The 20,897-nt window shown below is 37.8% G+C and overlaps 1 protein-coding gene across 1 annotated transcript; it reads right to left on the bottom strand.

The window, feature by feature from the left end:
* Positions 1-5,022: 5,022 nt before the first annotated feature.
* CZH9orf85 (chromosome Z C9orf85 homolog) lies at positions 5,023-20,801 on the bottom strand. Its single transcript, XM_074932748.1, has 4 exons — positions 20,664-20,801; positions 11,899-12,005; positions 8,810-8,923; positions 5,023-8,054 (listed from the first exon to the last, which is right to left on the bottom strand). The coding sequence occupies exons 1-4, from the start codon at positions 20,763-20,765 to the stop codon at positions 7,877-7,879; spliced, it is 501 nt and encodes a 166-aa protein (XP_074788849.1). The 5' UTR covers positions 20,766-20,801; the 3' UTR covers positions 5,023-7,876.
* Positions 20,802-20,897: the final 96 nt, after the last annotated feature.

The raw sequence follows: 20,897 nt of genomic DNA, 5'->3' as shown, positions 1-20,897 counted from the left end.
TATTTAGATTAATTTCCATGCACATTACAGTGACAGCTGGAGACTGGGAAGATGAAGACGCAGTTGCAGGCTGTGTGAACCTTTATATTTCCATACTCACAAGCTCAGTGCTGTGTTTATTTCAGTTAGAAGCGTTTTCTCTTTTTTTTTTTTTTTTCCCCCTCTAAATGGCATTTTGGACAGACCTGGCTTGGGCACCCTGCCTGACACCCTCAGATATTTGGCAGAGACCCTTCTCTCCATTTAAAGTCTAGAGGTATATACATTACCATTTCTTTCGAGCCACACACTGTGTTCTCATTAATGGCAAGCAAAACACCTCTGCTCAGTGGCAGAACAATGCACACTTTTAATTCCAGCCTCTACAGTAGAGAGAAGTCTGAAATGCCACATGCTACGAGTAGCACAGGACAAGAATGCCCAACAGGATGCATTTCTGCAGTGCATTGGGTGAGCGCTACAGCCTTTTTTTTTTTTTTTTTTGTCACAACCAGTCAGTGGCTAATGTGATTTTCTGAAGTAATGAAGAGAACCATCATCTTTGCTATCCAGAGCCCATAGAGAGAAGTTCAGTCATGAGGATTTCAAAGGGGCAACTAGTTGAATGTAGTGATCCAGAATGTAATTCTTTCTTGGAGAGATCATAATGTCAGTAATACTTATACCCAAATGCAACCCAAGCTAATACAAAAACTGGAAAGAGTAGAAAACTTTCTGCTGAAACACAGTAAAAACAAAAGTTCTGAAGTTCCAGCCTGTGCATAGTTTTGAGATGGCTTAATCCTTCATGTAACACTTTCCCAGAATAGGAAGATTTTGGCATAACAGCATCAGTCTAGATATTTTATGCCAAATTCCTTATAGTCTTTTCAGAGCATAGAATTATAGTTTTAAAACATAAAGAATATATTATGTCTTTTCTCCAAATAATGCAGGTACAAGCTTGTTCCATTCTGGGATGTTCCATCACAAGGTTATTGTAAAAAAGACTGAGCCACTACTGAAGAGTTATTATCCTTTGAGCATGAGGTGTTAGCCATTCACAGAGAAAGACTTTTTAAACCTTTGTCAGGTAAGCAATAGTAAAACTGCTGTTGCTGAAAGAATAGATGTAGTCTGATTTTATAGGTTTTATTTTTCCTTGGAAATTGAAGGTTTGGGGTTATTCTGCATTTCTCTACTATAATAAAAAATATTGTAGGACTGTTTTATCCTTTCTCCCTAGACCTGCAGCTTCATTTCACTCCACATACATCTCACAAATATTACCACTTGGAAGCAAGCACTTTATTTTACAGTTCTGGCATCAACTCTGTTGCTGCTACTGGGAATAACCCAGAGTAATCTACTGTTGCTGTCAGTCAGGGGCTGTATCAGCTCTCATTCAAGCTAGCAACTTCTACAGTATAGAACCACGCTGTGGGACAAAGAAAGTAACCCTAAAAGGAACAAAATAGAAGGCAGAGTAAGGTCTATGAGAAAACAAACAAACAAACAAACAAACAAAAAACTGTTACATATGTAACTTGCAATTACTGATTTAATCAATGATACAAGTTTCACTGCTGCTACATATACTAGAACCTTCAACTATGGATAGCCTTTACAGATTGTTTTGACACATTATGCCACATTTGCTCACATAGAAGTTAGGAAACAGCAAACCAAGTGCAAGGAGCACAGCTGTGACAAGCTTCAGACTCAGAAATGCAAGTTGTCCTAAACAGAGAGATTTCAAGTGAGTGCTGCCATTCAGGAACATTCAGGAACATCCATATATATATTGTACAAAAACATGGTCTTCCATGTTGCAATTTTAAGAAAAATATTAAAATATTTCCTACCGCTTTCAAAGCACTTTTAGTTATGAGACTACACAAGATCCTTTTAACTTGGGTTTCTAAAGCTATATCAAAGGTAAGTGCAAGTACAGATGTCATGCGTACTTGAAATTCAGGTCAAATCTTAATATGTTGGATGTGGTCTTCAGACCCTGTTTTTAGATCCTCAAATTCAAGCTTCTTATTGATGACTGAATTGAGTTCTATCCCTATTCTTAGAATGTTGTTTTCTCACTGACTTCAGTAGGAAAAAAGACAATGCCTGTGTGACTTCATCTTAACTATTTTAGAGGCTCCAACAGCAAAATCTGATACCTTAAATATGCCAGATATTTCAATTTCAGTCTGTTGTTGGTGTTACCAATCCCTAGAAAGATCTACCTGACCTCAATCCTAGTGTATTTTCAACTGTTCTGAGGCTTAGGAACCCTACTTTACACACTCACTGTATGTGATGAGAGCATGTATGCAGAGCACATACTTTCTTTTTCATATACAGTTTGACTTTTAACAGCTTTCAAATAAAAGGTAGGCAGAAGAATGAAGTGAAACATATGCTGACAGTATGCATGGCCACCTCTCTAAACATCTGATTATTAAGAATGTATCTCCATGCTACCTACAAACCTTTCTTCATTACCTGTGTAAGTCAGCCTGATGCTTCCTTAAGCAGAGGTAGTTTTAGATTTTCTACTAGCATCTGTTTACTTGTGAGAACTTCTGAACAAAGAAAACACATGTAATTGTAGGGTTAGAGGGTTACAAGGTGGCTCACATTTGATTATCTGCTATGTTTTGCTCTATTTTCCTTGCTAATGCTATGATTTGCATCTCAGCATCCAAGTACATGCCCATTATAGGGAGAAAACAAGCCATCCTTTTTCTAATTACCAGTAGTCCTATAAATCTTCAGAGGCTGATATTATTTTAGTACTTGAGAGGAACACAGATTAACCAGTAGCCAAGAGAAGAATAGAAGAGCCCAGCCCATGCAAAACTATAAGTAAATCATTGGGCAATGTTTTTTGTATCGCCTGATACTTCAAAACATTTGATGATAGCACATCTCAGAGATGCCTGCAAACTTCTGACAGAGAAGAATAATGTCAAGGAATTACGCTAGGAGGCAGCACTGTGTCCATTCTGGACTCTCACACTGCAATTAATCCAGATTGTCCTAAGAAATTCTTATATATGGGAATTCGGTTTTCTGGAAACCTGTACGAGTCAAGAATGACAAGTTATGACAGCTCAAGCCTATGAGCATTTCCCTTTGTGAAGTAAGACTCATCTTGCATGCCTGCTTTACACATGCTGACAGGCCATTATCTAATTAATTACTGTCAGTGTTGAGTCACACTGAATGAGAATTGGTAACATTCCTAAGGACTATCAGTTAACAGGAATCCAGCTGTGTCAGCAGTATCACTGAATTGTCTCTATTCTTCAGATGACTAATTATTAACATATTCTTTTTCAGTAATGTATTTCTGAAACCCCCAATCAGTCATTCTAGATAGACCACTTAAACTGCATCTCAATATCCTGCAGGCATGGTGGTATTATTATTTGCCTGCTTCTGAAGTTTACAAACACAATTATTGTTTGTAAAAGAAGAGGTAGAAATCTTTCAAAATCTTAACTAAAAACTCTAAACCTTGCTCCTATTGTGCAGCTACCCTAAAGATTTTCTCAGAAATCTCTTTTAACGACTTTTGATCTTCCTTTTTCTTCTCATCTATATATTTTACTGAAGATCATTGTTTAAAGGGTCCTGCCCCTTCATAACCCTCTGTTCAACAAGTTCTTCACCAAAAAACCCTCCTTGAAATTCGTAACTATTATTTAGCTCTCAGAACACTAATCTTACTGTAATTCCAGGTATGTTCTAACTTCAGTCAAAATTAAACAAGAAAACTAAAATTGTTCCTTTTATTCATGTTAGAGGTGTCTTTAGTAAAATACAAACTCCCTTCTCCTATAATAACAAACATGTCCAAACTCCAAGTTAGCAATTTTGCAAGCTAACTTGCCATCACTGTCGTACATGGTTTTAGTTGCAGCAGTCATTTCCAGCAGTGTATCTTTTAACTGCAGTTACAACCAAAGACATAACACATGCTGGAATGAAAAGCTGTCTCTAGAGAGCTTGGACTACTGCCAGCCAGCCACCACTGCAGCTGTGCCCACTGACAGCAAAGTTTCACCAACTGTAGTACCAACTCCCCAGTTAAACTCCAAACAGTTGCATGACATGATGGTGCTAACTTCAGAGGACTTCCTCTAACATTTGTTTTTTGTTGCTACTTGTTGCCCATCTGTGTGGCACTGCTCTTTTCCAGTACAGGCAAGCTGTCAGCACTTTGAGCAGAGAGCCGTTCCCCTTATTTTCTCATTATACAGCTCCTGCCAGTTCCATGACATGTTTTCCTATCATTACAGGATTTCCTCTCACCTTTGGGCAAAGATATAGACCATTACCTAATTTTTCCAAGTGGAAGAACATTTCCCACACGTATGCCACTTTCAAAAGCCAAGTTCACTTTTGATGACATTCATGGTTTCACCTTCAGCGACCCTTTCTAAAGCTAATGCCAGATTACTTATTAATTCCCCTGTATCCCCCCCCCCCCCCCCCCCCCCCAGTCATCTGCAGCGGGGGGGGGGGGGATTCCTTACTCACTATGTCTTTATTGACGACAAGTGGTGTCACACTAAGTCAGACATCACTGCCGTCCTGTTGGGAGGACTTATCTGTTGGTGCAACATGACCTTCAGACCTATTTCCAGTCACTTCTAAACACACCAGATAACCTCCTTTTCTGTCACTAAGATCCTCTTGGTTCTTTACAGCTTCACTGACTATTCCAACACAAACCACTGCCCTTCTACAGATTTTAAATTTCAAAATTCCTTCGTTTTTATTAGTTGCAGTTAAGTGAAAGAACCAGTGTATTTAATCACAAAAGCAGTGGTTTAGCTTATAAACAGTATATTTATAGCGTGGGTGGAGAAAGATGGATTGTGTAGGTCATCAGTCCTGGTTCTTTATGACTGCAAACTGTGTAATAAACAACCTCAGAACGAAACAGAATACCACCCAAACACTTAACTTTAGCCTTTGTTTCAGTGAAAATCCACGAAAGTTACAATGCATCATGGGAACAGAGTATACCAGTAGCATGTTTTTAAATAGTTTACTGCTAGTGGTCATCACATAACACTTGGCAAAAATCATGTATGCAAAAGATCTATATGGGACAGAAAAAATAAGGGAATCAAATTCTTCAACAGCACAAGAGCAAGACAGAAAAGGAACAAAAAAAAAAAGAAACCAAGCAGATTACCAGTCCTTAGAGATCATTACAAAACCATGTTTTAGATATTAAGATACAAACTTACAAATAGCTTAGAAAAGGTAAAAGGGTGTTTTAATGTACAATACAAAAGTGAACTTATGTGTAGTGACAAACGCCTACACAGTTAAGAAAAACTAGGAAGAGCTTGCTGTTCCATGGCTGATTATAAGAATCCTGCTGTCGCATGTTATTGTCAATACTAAAGTTATCCTTTAAATCAGAATTTGTAGACTACTGACTGCTTAATGTCTTAGTACTTCACATCTTCACATCCTGGTAACTAGAGTTTCTTTGAAGTTAAGGTCAACTACAGAAGCCACAGGGTGGCCATCTCTACCTAAATGATAAAATTTCAGTATTTCCCCCATGGGGGGGGGGGGGGGGGGGGGGGGGGGCAGGGAATAATCTCCAAGCTTAAATTCCTCAAAATTCATTTGAAAAAGGCAGCTTGGGAATGAAATTTTTCGATGCCCCCTATTGCAAATCAGGCAGAACACCAAAGCAAGATGTGTACTTGTTTTGCCATCAGTAAAAACAGCATAATATATTGTCATAGGTTAAACCATTTAATAACAATGAAATACTTCTTCAGCTTTATTTATAGAGGTAGACAATACAGAAGACATAAAAACATCCTGAATTTATAAAAGATAGCTACAGCAAATTGAGTTAACTTCTTCCTAGAGCTTAATCTACATTGAAATAACCCCTTGATAGAACCGAAAATCAGGAAAAGAGTAACTACATAAGATTCACTACACTACACAAGTGTTTTCATATCAGCAACCTACATTAGATCTGCAGTCAAAGGAAAAGAAAGTGTGAGATCTATAATGAGGAATTCTGAAAAGTCTTCAGGGTTTTTTTCTTTTTAAAGAACTGGTAATAACAACGTCACAAATTTGTAATGCACACATATATGGTAAATAAGCATTAACCACTCATGAACTATACTGGTGATGGCATTTAGCCTCTTTTTTTTTTTTCCACAGAAAAGAACAGGTACTGACCACTTGGTGTTTTGACTCTGTTTGGAAACCCATTGATAGAAATTGCAAATTCTTCCTTCAGCAAACCATTACATGTGGTTTAGCTCTTCCTTTTCACAATAGGACTCTGTATTTATACTAGACTTCCATGTATTAGGCTGTTCGGAAATTAATTTCCATTTTGTAATGTGATTTTCATTGTATACGTTTCAGGAATAGTACCTTCTCAACTGGTGTACTGTTATATATTTTTGAAAAGTTCATGTTATGAACTTTCACGCTGTATAATTAAATTATAATATAAACTGCATTTTTGACAAATTTTGGAGGCTTGAAGTTCAGCTGTCAAAACAGCAATTTCGACAGATCTACAAGTTCAAACTTGGACATAATACAGCACAAGCTGCTCAAAACATCAATTAGGTATATGGCCAGGGAAGTGTTAACCAATGGACAGTGCGACTTTGGTTCTTAAAATTTCGACCTTGAAGATCAAGAAGGTCACGGACGTCCTTCTGCTATTGACAGCGATGAAATGAAGGCTCTGGTGGAAGCAGATACAAGCACAACTGTTTGAGAACTTGCAAAAGAACTTGGGGTAAGCATATCAACTGTGTCTGAGCATCTGAAGAAGATTGGAAAGTCAAAGAAGCTCAACAAATGGCCGCTGTTTTTTGCGACCAGAACAACCCGTTTCTCGACCGTATTGTGGCGTGCAACGAGAAATGGATGCTCTACGATAGCCGGCGATGATTGGCTCAGTGGTTGGACCGTGATGAAGCTCCACAGCAGTTCCCAAAGCCGAATCTGCACCAAAAGAAGGTCATACTGACTGTCTGGTGGTCTGCTTCTGGTTTAATCCATCACAGCTTCCTGAATCCAGGTGAAACGATCACGGCGGCAAAATACATCCAGCAAATCAATGAAATGCACCAGAAACTTCAACAGCTGCGCCTAGCACGGGTCAAGAGAAAGGGTCCAATCCTTCTCCACAATAACACGTGGCCATACGTTGCACTTTCAACGCTGCAACGGCTGAATGAGCTGTGCTACGAAACTCTGCCTCATACACCGTACTCACCAGACCTCTCGCCCACCGACTATCACTTCTTCAAGCATCTCGACAGCTTCCTGTGTGGGAGACGCTTCAGAAACCAAGGGGAGGCCGAAACTGCCTTTGATGACTTCATCGCCTCCAGAAGTCCAGAATTTTATTCAACCGGAATAAATACGCTTGTTTCTCGTTGGCAAAAATGTGTTGATTCTAATGGTTTTTATTTCAATTAAGAGATTTTATTCTGAGCTGAGATATGCCACTTCAAATATACAGGTTGAAATTAGCAATTAATTTCCAAACAGCCCACTAGCTTTCCAAGTAGCAATACAACAGTCACGTAATACTGAATTTAGAAAAATTACACAAAGAGGCTTTATTCCAGAGAAACAGGAAGTTGTTACATGTATGCAAGAAATAACTATGCTTAAAGATTCAATTTCTGAATCTTTTCACAAGGAATTCTGCTCTTAATTAAAAAAAAAAATATTTTATACAGAACCCCCAACAAGTGTCATAATACACAGTGCCAACATTTATATGCAAGGACCTTAGATGTCAAATCAGGTTTTCAGAGAAGTTTAAGGCAAACCACTTTTGATTGCATATAGTCTCTCATATAAACTCAACATTTTATATCTCTGTCCTTTCAAATTTCATACTTTTAAATTGTTTTTCAAGCACACCAGAATCTTCATCACTCTCTGTGCTACTGAAGTTTGTATCAAAATCCAGCTCACCCTCCAATCCACTGCTCTCTGGACCATTTTTAGTAGTCGCACTCATAGTTCTGTCTTGTCCTTTATCAATCCTGCAGAAAGCAAGAGGATATTATCACCATCCACTTCTGGAATTTGTTTTTATTTTAAACAAGAATGGGATGGAGGGTAAAATATTTTACCAGGGATGGAAAGGGGTGGGACATGGGGAAGAGGAGGAGAGGGAAAATAACCTAAAATTACTTCCACACTGAGTAGGAAAGATATAGAAGACAGTAAAGGAAAAAGTCTGTGAAGAAAAAAAATAATATATATGAACAGTTTGACCAGCTAAGCAACTGCTGGCTAGTTGTCACAAACTATCAAATTGATACCAGATGCTCAATAGAGAACTCTAGTAAAAGAATAAATAACACGAAAGCTTGATAAATACATTATTGTAACTGTGCTCAGTATCCGCCTTGTTTAGTGTTTCTGTTCACTAGTAACTGAATCATCAAATGACAGACAAAATGCAAACAGTAAATTAGCTTATGCATATTTTATGGTGCTCTATACCAAAATCCATTTTGAAGTGCTGTTCCTAAGGAAGATAAGCAATTTACCCTTTGGTATTAAAGTGTCTTATCCAAGTAATACTTTTTTTGGCTCGGCCCCAATAACAGCAATAGCCCTTTCACCCCTAGGTTCAGTAGAAGAAAGTAAGGATAATGACTCTGCTTGATTCCTATCAGGATTACTCAGAGTATGGCATAAAGTAAAGCTTCTTGGCAGTTCTCAAACAAGCTTTATAAAAAGGGGAAGAAACAGTGCAGTACTGAAACTATGTAATCTATGAGCTACTTACGGAATTACTATTTCTTCTTCTTTTCCACATTTAGCACAAATTTCTAGTTTACCAGCACATGGTCGACAAATAATATGGTAAGGATCTTTTACAGTCTTCTGGAGGCACTTCACACTGTGAAGATAAAGAAAACATGATTAGAAAAAATATTTGTGGACACTTATTAAACATTCTGTGTTCAAAGACAATACAGACATACTCTTCAAAAGAGGAACAACATGTTATAAACAACTGGTGATTTAACAAGCAGCACTATCAAAATCATTGACTGTCTCCCCTCTCCTTTAACTTTTTCAGGAAGAATTATTAAAACAAGAACTGAAGAAGAAACATAAAGCCAAGAATTTTTATATATAAAGTGACAAAAGAAACATTTCCATTTGCTTCAGTAAGTAGTTTTATTTTAAAAGCTACATAATCTCATCTTCTGGTTTAACAGTAATTCTTAAGTAAGAATATAGTACAAAAAGATGCATGCATTTTACAAATAAAAAGCTTTCAATTTTACAATGTCTTCCTCTTGATTTTCTCAGAGTATAAACAAAGCCAGTACTAGACTTCACTTTCCGTGAACACAAGCCTGCACTGAACTGTATTCTAAACCCAACCCAATTATATAGAGGTTTTTGGCTATCCTTTTTCAAGATATGATAAAACTCTGTAGATTAAGTCATTTCTAAAATGCTATAGGTTAACATACAGCTAACATCTCTAAAGCCTTATATTTTTGGAGAACAGAACCCAGAACTATATATCCTATGTAATGCAGCTATCCTAAAAGTCACTCTTTCTTGGTTTCTCAGGCACTCAAAAGTGTCAGGAAAGATTCAGCATACAGTTCTGAAGAGGCAGTTTGCAGATTTGGCTGAAACAGGCTGAAGGAAAATATCAAGATTTTGCGTACCATATAAGGAGAGATGCACTAATTAACATCTACTGAAACAGAATTTTTACTTGCTTTCTCAAATCTCATTCTTAAGCACTATTGCCTTCTTCCTACTATCTTCATCTAGGCTCTGTTGATGTTTTATTATTAAGATGCACACACCTAAAAAAAGCTGTAAAATCACAAGAATTGCTGTAGGACACATTTGACAAAAGGAAGTCTGAACTGCCTAGTCTTTTTGGTCTTCCACTTCTCCAGGAAAAACCTACAGTTAGATGCCATTGGAAATACCTACTTCAGTTGGGTTCCCCCCCCCCCCCCCCCCGCCCCTTTCCTCTGTGTTCAGTCACTTCAGTATTAAAAAAAGTGTCTACAGATCTTCCAAGCCATGTCACACCAATAGGGGTACTATCAATGCAGGATGAATAGACATTTTTAAAAAAATAGTATTATTTGTAACAAATAAATACTAGAAATAAAAGTAAAGTAGGATAACTTGTGGCTGTACTAACAATCATAATTTTGAAGATGTTAAAAAACTAAAAATAAGTTGAGGTACAGAGAAGTCCTCCATTTCCATCGCCTATGAAATGAAGAATTAATTTTTTTCCATATAGTCACGTTTTTAATGTCTGTAAGGTGTCTACTTCACCTAGAAGCTTCACCCATTGAAAAACTTCACAGTCTTGTCCTTTCAGAATAGTAGCCCGCTCAGCCTTTGTACTGCTGTGGGATGGGCTAGAAACCACCACCTGTAGAGCTAGAATGGTCTGCAGCCCAGTTTACTTGTTTAAAAATATGATGGAAAACATTACATATCCTGTCATAAGCAGCTGTCCCACAATGCCACTTTTTCTATTTCCAAAGCTTCGCCAATTTACATGCTTTTCTTGCCTATTTTATTTTCCTTTTGGGGGTAGGCAGAGAAGGGGCAAAAAAACCAGATTCACCACCACATGATTGCTCATTGCTTTTAAACAAGATGCACATTTTAATCATTTCAGAATGAGTTAAAAAAAAAGACAAATTCCAACTTTTTCTGCAGTGAATAGTACACAGAATGTTCACTTTGAGAATCAGTGAGACTTCTACCTAATCTTCTTTTTTTTTTTTTTAACAAGGTGAAATCATTTACTAAAACCAAAATATTTGTTGCATGTGGTTTCATATTAAAAAGTAAAACTTCTCACAAATGGGGGATATACTATGAACTAACCTTCTTTCCTTTTAACCTACTGAAATTCAAAATAAAATACACTGTCATAAAGGGAACTGCACACATACATTTACAGAATCTCATCAAGCAGTCCATAAATATTTCAGAAGTATTTAACAGAGAACAACATACAAATACAGAGTGAACTACTGTGACAAAGCTGGCTGTATCATACACCACAGCCCAGCTGCAGTTTCTTTGAGTTCAACATTTAATTGTTGAAACACCGGCTGTGTCTGCAGCCTCAGAGCTAAGGACCTCTGCAGCTGAGCAAGTAAGAAAGAAGCAGAGAGTATCCACTTCAGAAAATTAACCTGTCACAAACCTATAAATTATTTTAAGACATTTATAATCCTTGTTATGTACTTATCCAAAAATACCTAACACAGAATTGTATGCAAACAATGCTAAACATTTAATATTTGGGATTATAGTTTCACATACAAAAAGAGAGAACATACTAAGAGGTAATGAAATGTCATGTATTGCAAATATTTTGTAGAAACTGAGGTCTCAGTAATGCTGAGAACAGTCTTGGTAAGGAGTTTTGGTATGACACAAAAATAACACCTTCCTCTCCTCATTTCTCTATTAGATAGTCTTTATGAACTACAAAAGTTAAGAGATGTGCAGATTCCTCAAATATTGACTTGCAATGAGGCCTTAGAAAATCATGTTATGACTGGGTCAGGTTTGACTTTTTGTTCAGGAGTACACACTAACAGTTTTGAAAACTTACAGCTCCACGGTTCAAGCATTTTAGCAGCTAAGAGGGAAGCAGTTGTTTTTTCACTGTGTTTTCTTTTTAAGAGTTTAAGATAAAAGACTACTAAATTAGAAAATGAACACTGGTTATATATTGCCATTGCAGACTCCAAATTTGAAGAATGTCCTATAGCAGCAGCTACTACTTGTGAGTTTCCAAAACTAGATTTTTTTCCAAAAAGTTCACACACTACATGATTAATACAAAGTATCTTAACTCACCATTTTTTAGGTTTTGACAGTAGTTTGTACTTGTTGAATTTTACCCGCCACTCCAAGACTCCTTTGCAATGCTGACAGACTCCATCATGAAGCTTAGCGTTTATTTTCTGAATAAATAAATAAAAATTAAATTAAGAATACATTGAAAATTTCCTATTTTTGTGAGTATAATCTTGGTCATTCAACCCATCATGCAATTAATACAGTATTTAGAAAGATGTTTGTTTGATATTAACATAAACATTTTACATACATTTACTGCTAGTAATTTTCTTCAGTGGAAAGAGTGCTGAGGTAGTCTTTTACCTTGAAGGAGTCTTGATTATTATTAACATGATAATTTTAATATTTTTAATAGTAGTACCTATTTATGTTATTATACTGTTGATAATAATAAAATATTAATAATAATCTATTGTTTCATCTCTACATATTTTACAATACAGATTTAAGTACAAATGAGCCCTGAAATAACATGAGTTTTATGCAAAGACAACTTGCAAGACTTAACTTTTTACTTATTATTGCTCAACCTATATACTACATAGTTCAAGTAAGTAGTATCAGGACTTTTTCTCAGATCTCAGTGAAGTAGAATCCACACATTGCCGTCAAATCATTCAATGTCTCTTTCATCACAAACTTCCTTTATGAAAAAGTAATACACTTTTGCTCTCAAGTAGCTAAGATAAAATCCTCAAAATAGTAATTTGAACTATGATATATTTTCAAGACAATGCAAAGTTTACCTGAAGATCTTCTACAACATTCTGCATTTAGTTTGCTCAGGAATACAGAATGTTAACTGGCCAGTACTATTTGCACAAGAGAAGTTAATCTGAGATAGAAGTAGTGCCAAACCACAGGTACCTTAAATAACAAGCAACATATACTTGTACATTGAATCTACTTTTACTTCTTATCTAAAAATGACAGCAGTAACTTTATCTATCAGTTATGTGTACTAATTCAGAACTTTAAAAACGGAAATTTCACAATTTAAAAAAAGCATATAGTCAAAAAATTCTATTGTGCTTTAAGACAGCTTAAAAATGGGTACCATACCAAAATGACATTATTAACATGATTTAAAACACATCTGTTTTTTAGAATACCTAAAAGTTCATTGAAACAGATTCTACATTAATTGAAATTACAGTTTATGTTATTATTTTACAAACTGAGAACTTATTCTACACTTACAGTAACTTGTGAAGTAATTTCCTGGTTTTATGACCCACAAGAGGTTCTTACTACTCCACAAAGTTCTACTTCAATACACTAGACAAAAGAACAAGCCCAGTTTTAAAAAAAAAGTTTCTTACTCTGTTCTGAAAAATGTATGTGGCAAAGGAAATGCAACATGACTAACATTATACTATAGGACTTGTTTTCCATTGTTCCCCTTTTCACTAAATTTCAACCATTCAGCGTAAGTTTTTGCATAGTGTGTAGTTAACTGAAGGTGTGGTACGCGGCTGGTTCAGTTTAAAGACAGTAAAATTTTTTCCAAATGATCAAATACAGATTTTGCATGCTAAAAAAAGAAAGACAGGCAGACAGAAACAAACAAACAAACAAAGTTTTGCAGAATGCTTGAATACTGGATACAGAGAGCTGTAGTTTTGATATCAACCATACATCATGAATTAGATTTTTCCAAGAAACACAAACATTTGGCTAAGGAAACTCTCTGCGACAATTCTCAGTAAATGCTGGTAAATTCTCAACAGATATCTGAAAGGACTGACAATTCAAACTGCTGTCAGCACTGACTTGTCATTCTTTCAAAATTCACGAAATTTGAAGATAAGCCTTTTCAGTACTTGACTAGCACAAAGTAAGGCTCCAAATAGTATAGCCTGAATAAGCTTCTGATAACCTTCAAATTTGCCTGAACTTCTCGGTTCACCCTCCAACTCTCCTGATTTGCATTAATTAGTAATGCAGGGGGGGAGAGAGACAGAAACACTGAAATTTGTATTCCTACATGTTCTTTATTGTGATCAACTATTTTTAGTACTGCTAAGGCAGAACCCAATAAACATCAAAAGATGGCAATAGTTTAAGCTGATTGTCTTTCCAAAGGGAGTCAGCTTCCTTGCTGAAAACCACCTCATTTCCAATAATACATCCTGACATCACAGCTGGGGATGGGAGCCCTGTTACTAAGTGATGCAGGGACAGGCTCAGCAATGCGTAACGCACTTGGAATGCAAGAGGCCACGCTCAGGACTGCATGTGGCATAAACGGTTCAGAAGAACAAAATAGGAACTACTTTCACCTCTCATCTACAGGAAATCCTAAGTTTGTCAAACAGGCAGCCTATTACAAATTCTGCTAAACATTCGCTATGGAACAAGGAAATATGCAGAATTATTATTAATAGTGCTTTATAAAGCTCTTCCTCCTCCCAATACGCTTATCATCTGGCTCCCAAATACACAATCATACAGTGATGAATTTATTTTTTGTTTTTTATCAGACAAACTAAAATACAGGCCATCCCAAATTCCAAAGATGCTTTTTCATGTTATTCATTGTACACCTTTGCATGAAAATACCACCTCAGAGCAAGGCCAAGTGACTATTCATGTGGCATAAAGACTTCATTATTTGGACTTCTTCACCTTTGTTTCAAATAACAGAGCCCTGCATCTTATCTGATGCCCTCATCCCAAAGATTAGGCCTTCCTCTATATTATAATACATTGTTTCACCACAGAAAAAGGTCTTTAGAAGATAAGCAACACACAAGAAGCTCTAAAGTTAATGTAATTCAATTGCATAGAAACAATCATAGCCACATAAAGGCAATGAATCTATTAGAGCCGGTCTGTGTATTTCCACTACTTCTAAACATTCTCATTTCAACTGTTCTGTCTTCTTGGTATGATCAGCAACACTTCAGATATCCAGTGCAAAGGTAAAGATTAAGAACATCGACCAAAATGCTGCCTAAGAGTCTTCTGACACCAAATTAGATTGTAGCTATGAAGATCACAATTACGTGTCACTTTAGATCCTGATCCAGGCGTAAAGATGTCCGGGCTTTTCAACCTAGTCATCTGTAGCACCACAAATCTTACGAAGCAATTCAGAGAAATAACATGGTATCTACTCAGAAGGTAACTGGTAATTGGAAGAAAGATGACAGCTTTACAGTTCTAATTTCTTCCTTCTAACAGGCACACACAGAGCACAGTCTCTTCCTCCCCTTCAGCAACTTCCTCTTTTTTCTACTCAATGTTGGTACTTTAAGTATGGAGTGGTGTAGTTAATCACTGCCTCAGCATATCTGAACATGACAGTGACTATGACTCTACAATCCTTCTACCAGGCTGTAATTTAGAAAGTCAATAGAGAATGATGGACTGATGTTAAACAAGCAAGCAAGCAGGGAGATTGTTACAGAGTTTAACCTTAACTTGTGTTTGCCTTCTAAGTTTATTCTCCTCAGGAAAAATGCATGACATTTAAATGTTACTATTACTAAAACAAGTTGATCATTTACTGTGGTTTTCTACACTAAACTCAACACTTCCTTTGACCAAAAAGAAGTACCATACCATTTTCAAAAGTAATGCAGACTTGAAGAAGCAAAGAAAGCTGTCCCTAATTAAAGATTTGGATAAACTGATATTTTCAGAATTTTGAAATCACCAGAGAACACGTGAGAGTCCTAACAAAATGGAAGAGAAACTTTCCACGTCTCTCAGTTCCCAATCAGAACGGTGAAGTAATAGTTAAAGAAATCCCTCTGCTGCTTACTTTTTCTATTAATATTCACTTTTAAATATATTTTGTACATGGTTTAAACTTTCGTATCTTTTTATTTTCTTCCTTTCATCCATTTAATAGCTTGCTTTCCTTTAAAGGTAGAAAAACCCAGCAAACCGCACAAATACCTGAACAAGGCTTATCAACTTCGTTATTCTCTCCCAACTTTTCTACCTAGCTTTTATTCAGGCAGTTAGCTCTCATACACAAAGAGGTGGTAGTGCTTATGGTCTGAAATGGATTTCCTGGTGTGAGAACTACTCTGACAGGTTAGATTCTGTTTCTGTCACAGCAGTTTCTCTATTTTTTTAAACGCTTATTTCCCTGTTCCAGTCAATAGTTCTTTCCTCTTCTCTTTTGTCATACTGCCCTCCAAGCACAAGTGCAACTCATTCAGTGCTTATAGTCTATATATTCCCCAAAGAAATTACAGTCATGCAATACAGACATACATAAACAGCCTTAAAGTACAAGTCACAAAATACTCCATGTGTATATTATAACACACTGTCAGGTCAACTGCATTAACGAAACAGCATCCTTTGTATGTTCACGTAACCCAACATCAAATCATTTAACAACCCACCAAAAGCAATTCAGAATGTATTGAAGTAAACACATGCACCTACACCTACTAACTTGGCACATAAAATAATCCCTAGCTTAAGACAGCATTAAAGAACTCACAAGCAAGACGCAATGATGGGGTTTCAAAGAAGCCTCATTGTCTGTTTGGAAGTTTCTAATTATGTGTGAACCTATGGGTATTTCAATTTATTCTACTGAAAGCAGACTCCTACCACTGAGCACATATCAGCAGTCTATTCTGCCGTAAAAAAAATGCAATGTCATCCATAAACTTCCTCGCACAGGTGATATTGCTTCAATCAACACAAGACTGAATGCAGTAGTTCTGAATAACTACACATCTCAGAAAAACAAAAAAATCCACCTGATCTCCAGCACATGACTGCAAAGCAGTTAGAGTAGATCAGTGCAGACTAACAAACCTGAAACTGTGATATGAGGCATCAGCTTTTCAGGGTTCTAATACACATTTCCCAGGTTGAAATCAAGTCCCCCCAGATTCACTTCCTCACATATTGTATGAGTATTACTTTAAAATCCATTTTCTACATGGTTATTTTCTCGTCTCTGTCTAAAGAGAAGTATATTTAGCTTTTTAACCAAAGCCTTAGGCCTCCCTACATACATACTGGTTACATATGGATGGCTATATAGCTAGCATTTAAGGCCCTTTCATGTTTTATTGCTACTGACTTTAAAACACATGAAATCAAAAGCTTTCTCTATGCCCAGTTCCAAATGGACATTTGGAGATCAACATGTTTAGCTTTTTTCAGAGCAGTGACCATGGATATGAAAACATACAAGTAACCAGCAAGAGAATATATGCACTTGGAAGGACCAGTAGTCAACTATCATCCTTTTACCCACAAAGAACTGAACACACACATGCTCGCTCTCTCTCCATGTCTCCCCTGAGTTAGGTTAGTGTCCAGAATACGCTGGCTCCTCCTCTCCTTACATGAAAGAGTACAACCCAAGCCTGAATGCACTTCTGAACCCAGAATAACAGGGGTGGCTAGAGCGTAGACATTAGCCTACCAAGCTACTGTACGTTGCAGGAAGAAAGAAACTAACCAAACTCCAATGCTGTTATTGGCTAGTTCCAGTTGGCTACATGTTTATCTGTATCTCCCCTCTGAGCTTCAAGTCACTCAGCTTTTAAGCTCTATATTCACTTGTTCTGTAGGCATTGCTTTCCCACAGTGTCTCCACTGAAACAAGATATCTATCCATGCAGACAGCTGAAGAAGTAGCTGACATCAACACTATGGTAAAGCTGAGGTTCAGAGGTAATACCCTCTGAAATTTAGGGAAATGTGGATTATCATCTGGGGCCTACTTAATGAGAGGAAAGAAACAGACCTGTCATTTGGGTGTAAATATAAATCACTTTGTGGTTTACTATCTTATTGCAATGGAGTTCTAAATGTTCTCATTGAATGCTATTTGCTTTCATCTCTAGAACTACTCCAGCTTTCATGTTGATTATGTAATATACTTTACATAAAATGTATATTCATATAACAATGTATATTCCTCATCTCAGTGCCACAAACAACTGTTCTGGAATATACTATGTAAAGCAAGCACCCATAAACAAACTCCAAGATTCAAAAACTAACAACACAGTGTGTCTTACCCTGTCCTGGCTCATCCTTCTTCAGTCCATCCTAGGATGCAAGCTTCCCCAGCAGTGTTGTAGGCAGTTACCCAAATACAGTAGAGAGGCATTGTACTTTGCTGCAAGGGTGTTTTAACTCAACTAGCCTAGACTGATCATTAGAGGAAAGACAGATGGATCTTTCAGCATGTTCTGCAAGTAATCAGATCTATGGTCTTTAAAATTAGAAAATGGATGACAAGCTCAGTGTCAGACAAAGAACGCAAAACCTTTCAAAAAAACACAAAACCACCAGATAATGACTGCCAGCAGGGAAAAGTCAAAAGTCTGTTGATCAATTTCCTCTGCAGATATTACTTTACTGAGAGAAACAGCAATAACACTACAAGTAACTACAACTTCACCCACAGTACAACCTAAAGCTACTGTAGTTAATACTTCACAGTGCACAAATGTAGGAGAATAAAAATTTTAAGCTAAAAAGCATTCTGCAGCCTTTCAAGATGTATTGCATTGGACAGTGTGTAACAGTGGTCAAAGACAGGGAAAATAACTAAAACCCCCCAAATGTTAGCAGTGATTTACAGGAGATCCACCCTCTTTCAGCAGCTCTGAGCATTCCTCTGATCTTCTGAACTAGTGAGAGGTGGAAAGGAAGAATGCCCCACTCCTGTATCAGTCCCTGTGATCTAATCGCTACTATTTCTTCCTTTCCCTCTTCACACCTTGAACATCTGTGGTGCATCTGATCATTGAGGACTACAGAAAACCAAGATGCAAAACTGTAATTATTCACTTTAGCTTGTATCTAAACTATGACATTAATCACCACTTACTCTTTGTTAGTTTAAGTTCTTTTCAAATTTCTCAAATAGCAGAATCAGGCCTACTTATTACAATAAAGACCTCCATGTATCCTCTTGCACTAGAATTTGTACATGACACTATGTCAAAAGCAAAATGCATACTTTCCTTTTACCACACACTATCTAATTCCATAGTAAGATGCACCTTCTTCAAGAACCTTCTTTCTTGTGTTCAGCTGTCTCCATGAACTGGCAGGCACACAGAGAAAAGAAATCATTCACTTGACACAGAAACAAAAAAGACACAGTCCCATATCACAGTTAATGCCCACAATGAATCTTGATTACATTCAAAAGCTTTTAACAAAAAATAAAATTGTTTGAGTGCGTGTTTGTGTAGCCAGTTCTATATGATAGATACAAAATATTTTAAAAGGGAAGAAAGCCAGCCATGCGGATATTAAAGTGATTGCTTCGGTTACAAAACTGATGTCAGAATTCAGTTTCGCTTTGACGACTTCCCTGATAGACCTCTAGGATATTTTTGTGTGTGCACGTGTGTGGAGGCCAGACAGGAAAAGATGCACCTATCAGGGACCATGCAATGACTCACACAATAAATAACATTGGTGCTGCTTGGAGCCCCAGGAAAGCAGCCTGTTCAACTTGCAGAACCAGTCCTACAACATCTCAAAAAAAAAAAAAAATTAAGCCCCACCACCAAACCTCCCTCTTTGGTGCCATTGCTTTAACTTACTATTTTGTTCCCTTCCCCTCAGTTCTTTTTGACAACCCAGTCAGGTTCAGTTAAAAGAGATACTGACATGACAGCAATAGCACCAAATAAGCCTCTTCCAGAATGCTCATCGTGTGTTTTGCTTTATTCATCACTTTCGCTTTAGCCTGTAAAACAAAACATCCCACTTCAGTGTTGTTAGTGCTCAAGCACAATGCTTGGTCTTCTCACGCACTGCTATTATGTTATCACAACTACAATCACAGAGTATGTTCCAAGAATATATGGTAAACTATTGCTTTTTCCTTGCTTAGAAACAACAACAACCACAAAAAAGGACAACAATAGCCTTTTGTAACACTGTAAGTCAAAACGTTTTATGGTAACAATAGTGTCAGAATATCAAAGGACGGAAACACCATTCTATGTAACTGCTCAGAAAAGACCCTTAAGATTTTTTTAAAGCCTTAAAGCAAACACGAGTAATTTTTAAGTTGTCTCAAACATATGCAAAGTGAAACTTGGTACTTATATGGATGATGGGGGAAGTTTTCAAAATAAATTCTCAAAATGTTCAGAAGTCTGAATTAAAACCTCACAGTCACAAACTTTAAGGCCATATGCCTTAGAAGAAGTCACATGGATAACACCACAGGGAACATTTATTTACTGCACTCACACTGCACAAAAGTAAATGCTTTATTTCAGTTTTCCTTTTAACAATTCTTTGGCTTAAGGAGGGCCTTTCACGTTATACATATGATCCAAGGATCACACAACGTATTTGCTTACACAACAGCTTAAGACACGGGGTCAGGTGACAGCTGACTGAGACGGCTTATTACAGATTACGCATTTAATGCCGCAGTGAACTTTTTGGATTAACCTGGGCCAAAAGTTTCTCCGCCGCTAAAATGAAAAGGTTTCTCGGCTTCCCCTACTGTCTGACTTCGTTTACGATCCCGAAGCCCTTCAGGACCTTTCGGCCGAAGGGGACAGGCCATGGCTCCAGCGCCATCCGTGCACCCAGCAGGCCGCACAGGCCCTATTTACCCCTTCCGCAGCTCCGCCGCCTTAGAGGGGTCGTCTCTGCCGCCGCATCTCCCCGTCCGCCCGCGACGCGCCCGCGACGCACCCACGGCCACCGGGCAACGAGATGCGCGGCTCGGCCCGGCCGAGCCCTGTGCCGGGAGGGGCCGGCCGGGTCCCGGGGGCGGCCCCATTGCCTACCTTGCGCTGAGCGCTGGTGTCGTACTTGTCGTTCCTGAAAGCGCGCGCGTTCTGGTAGCGCTGGGGCCGCGTGCGCGACACGTTCCCCTTCTCCGAGCTCATCCCCTGGGCAGCCACCGGCAGCGGCGGCGCCTGACCCGGAACCGCTCCCTGCGCCGCCGCAGCCTCGCCATTGGTCCAGAGCCGACGTCCGTATAACCCCTCCGCCCACAACGGTTCGCTGCCTCTTCGCTA

The sequence above is a fragment of the Athene noctua genome, chromosome Z (genome assembly GCF_965140245.1).
Source record: "Athene noctua chromosome Z, bAthNoc1.hap1.1, whole genome shotgun sequence".
In the NCBI taxonomy this organism is placed as follows: Eukaryota; Metazoa; Chordata; class Aves; order Strigiformes; family Strigidae; genus Athene; species Athene noctua.
The sequence above is the reverse complement of the archived record's forward strand: the minus strand, read 5'-3'. Positions and strand labels throughout refer to the sequence as shown.

Bases quoted from the DNA above. Each gene is read 5' to 3' on its own strand.
- CZH9orf85 (XM_074932748.1), bottom strand. From the start codon at position 20,765: ATGAGCTCGGAGAAGGGGAACGTGTCGCGCACGCGGCCCCAGCGCTAC. The intron at 8,924-11,898 runs GTGAGTTAAGAT...TTATCTTCACAG, and splicing joins CTGTCAAAACCTAAAAAATG to TGTGAAGTGCCTCCAGAAGA. The intron at 8,055-8,809 runs GTAAGTAGCTCA...TGCTTTCTGCAG, and splicing joins GAAGAAGAAATAGTAATTCC to GATTGATAAAGGACAAGACA.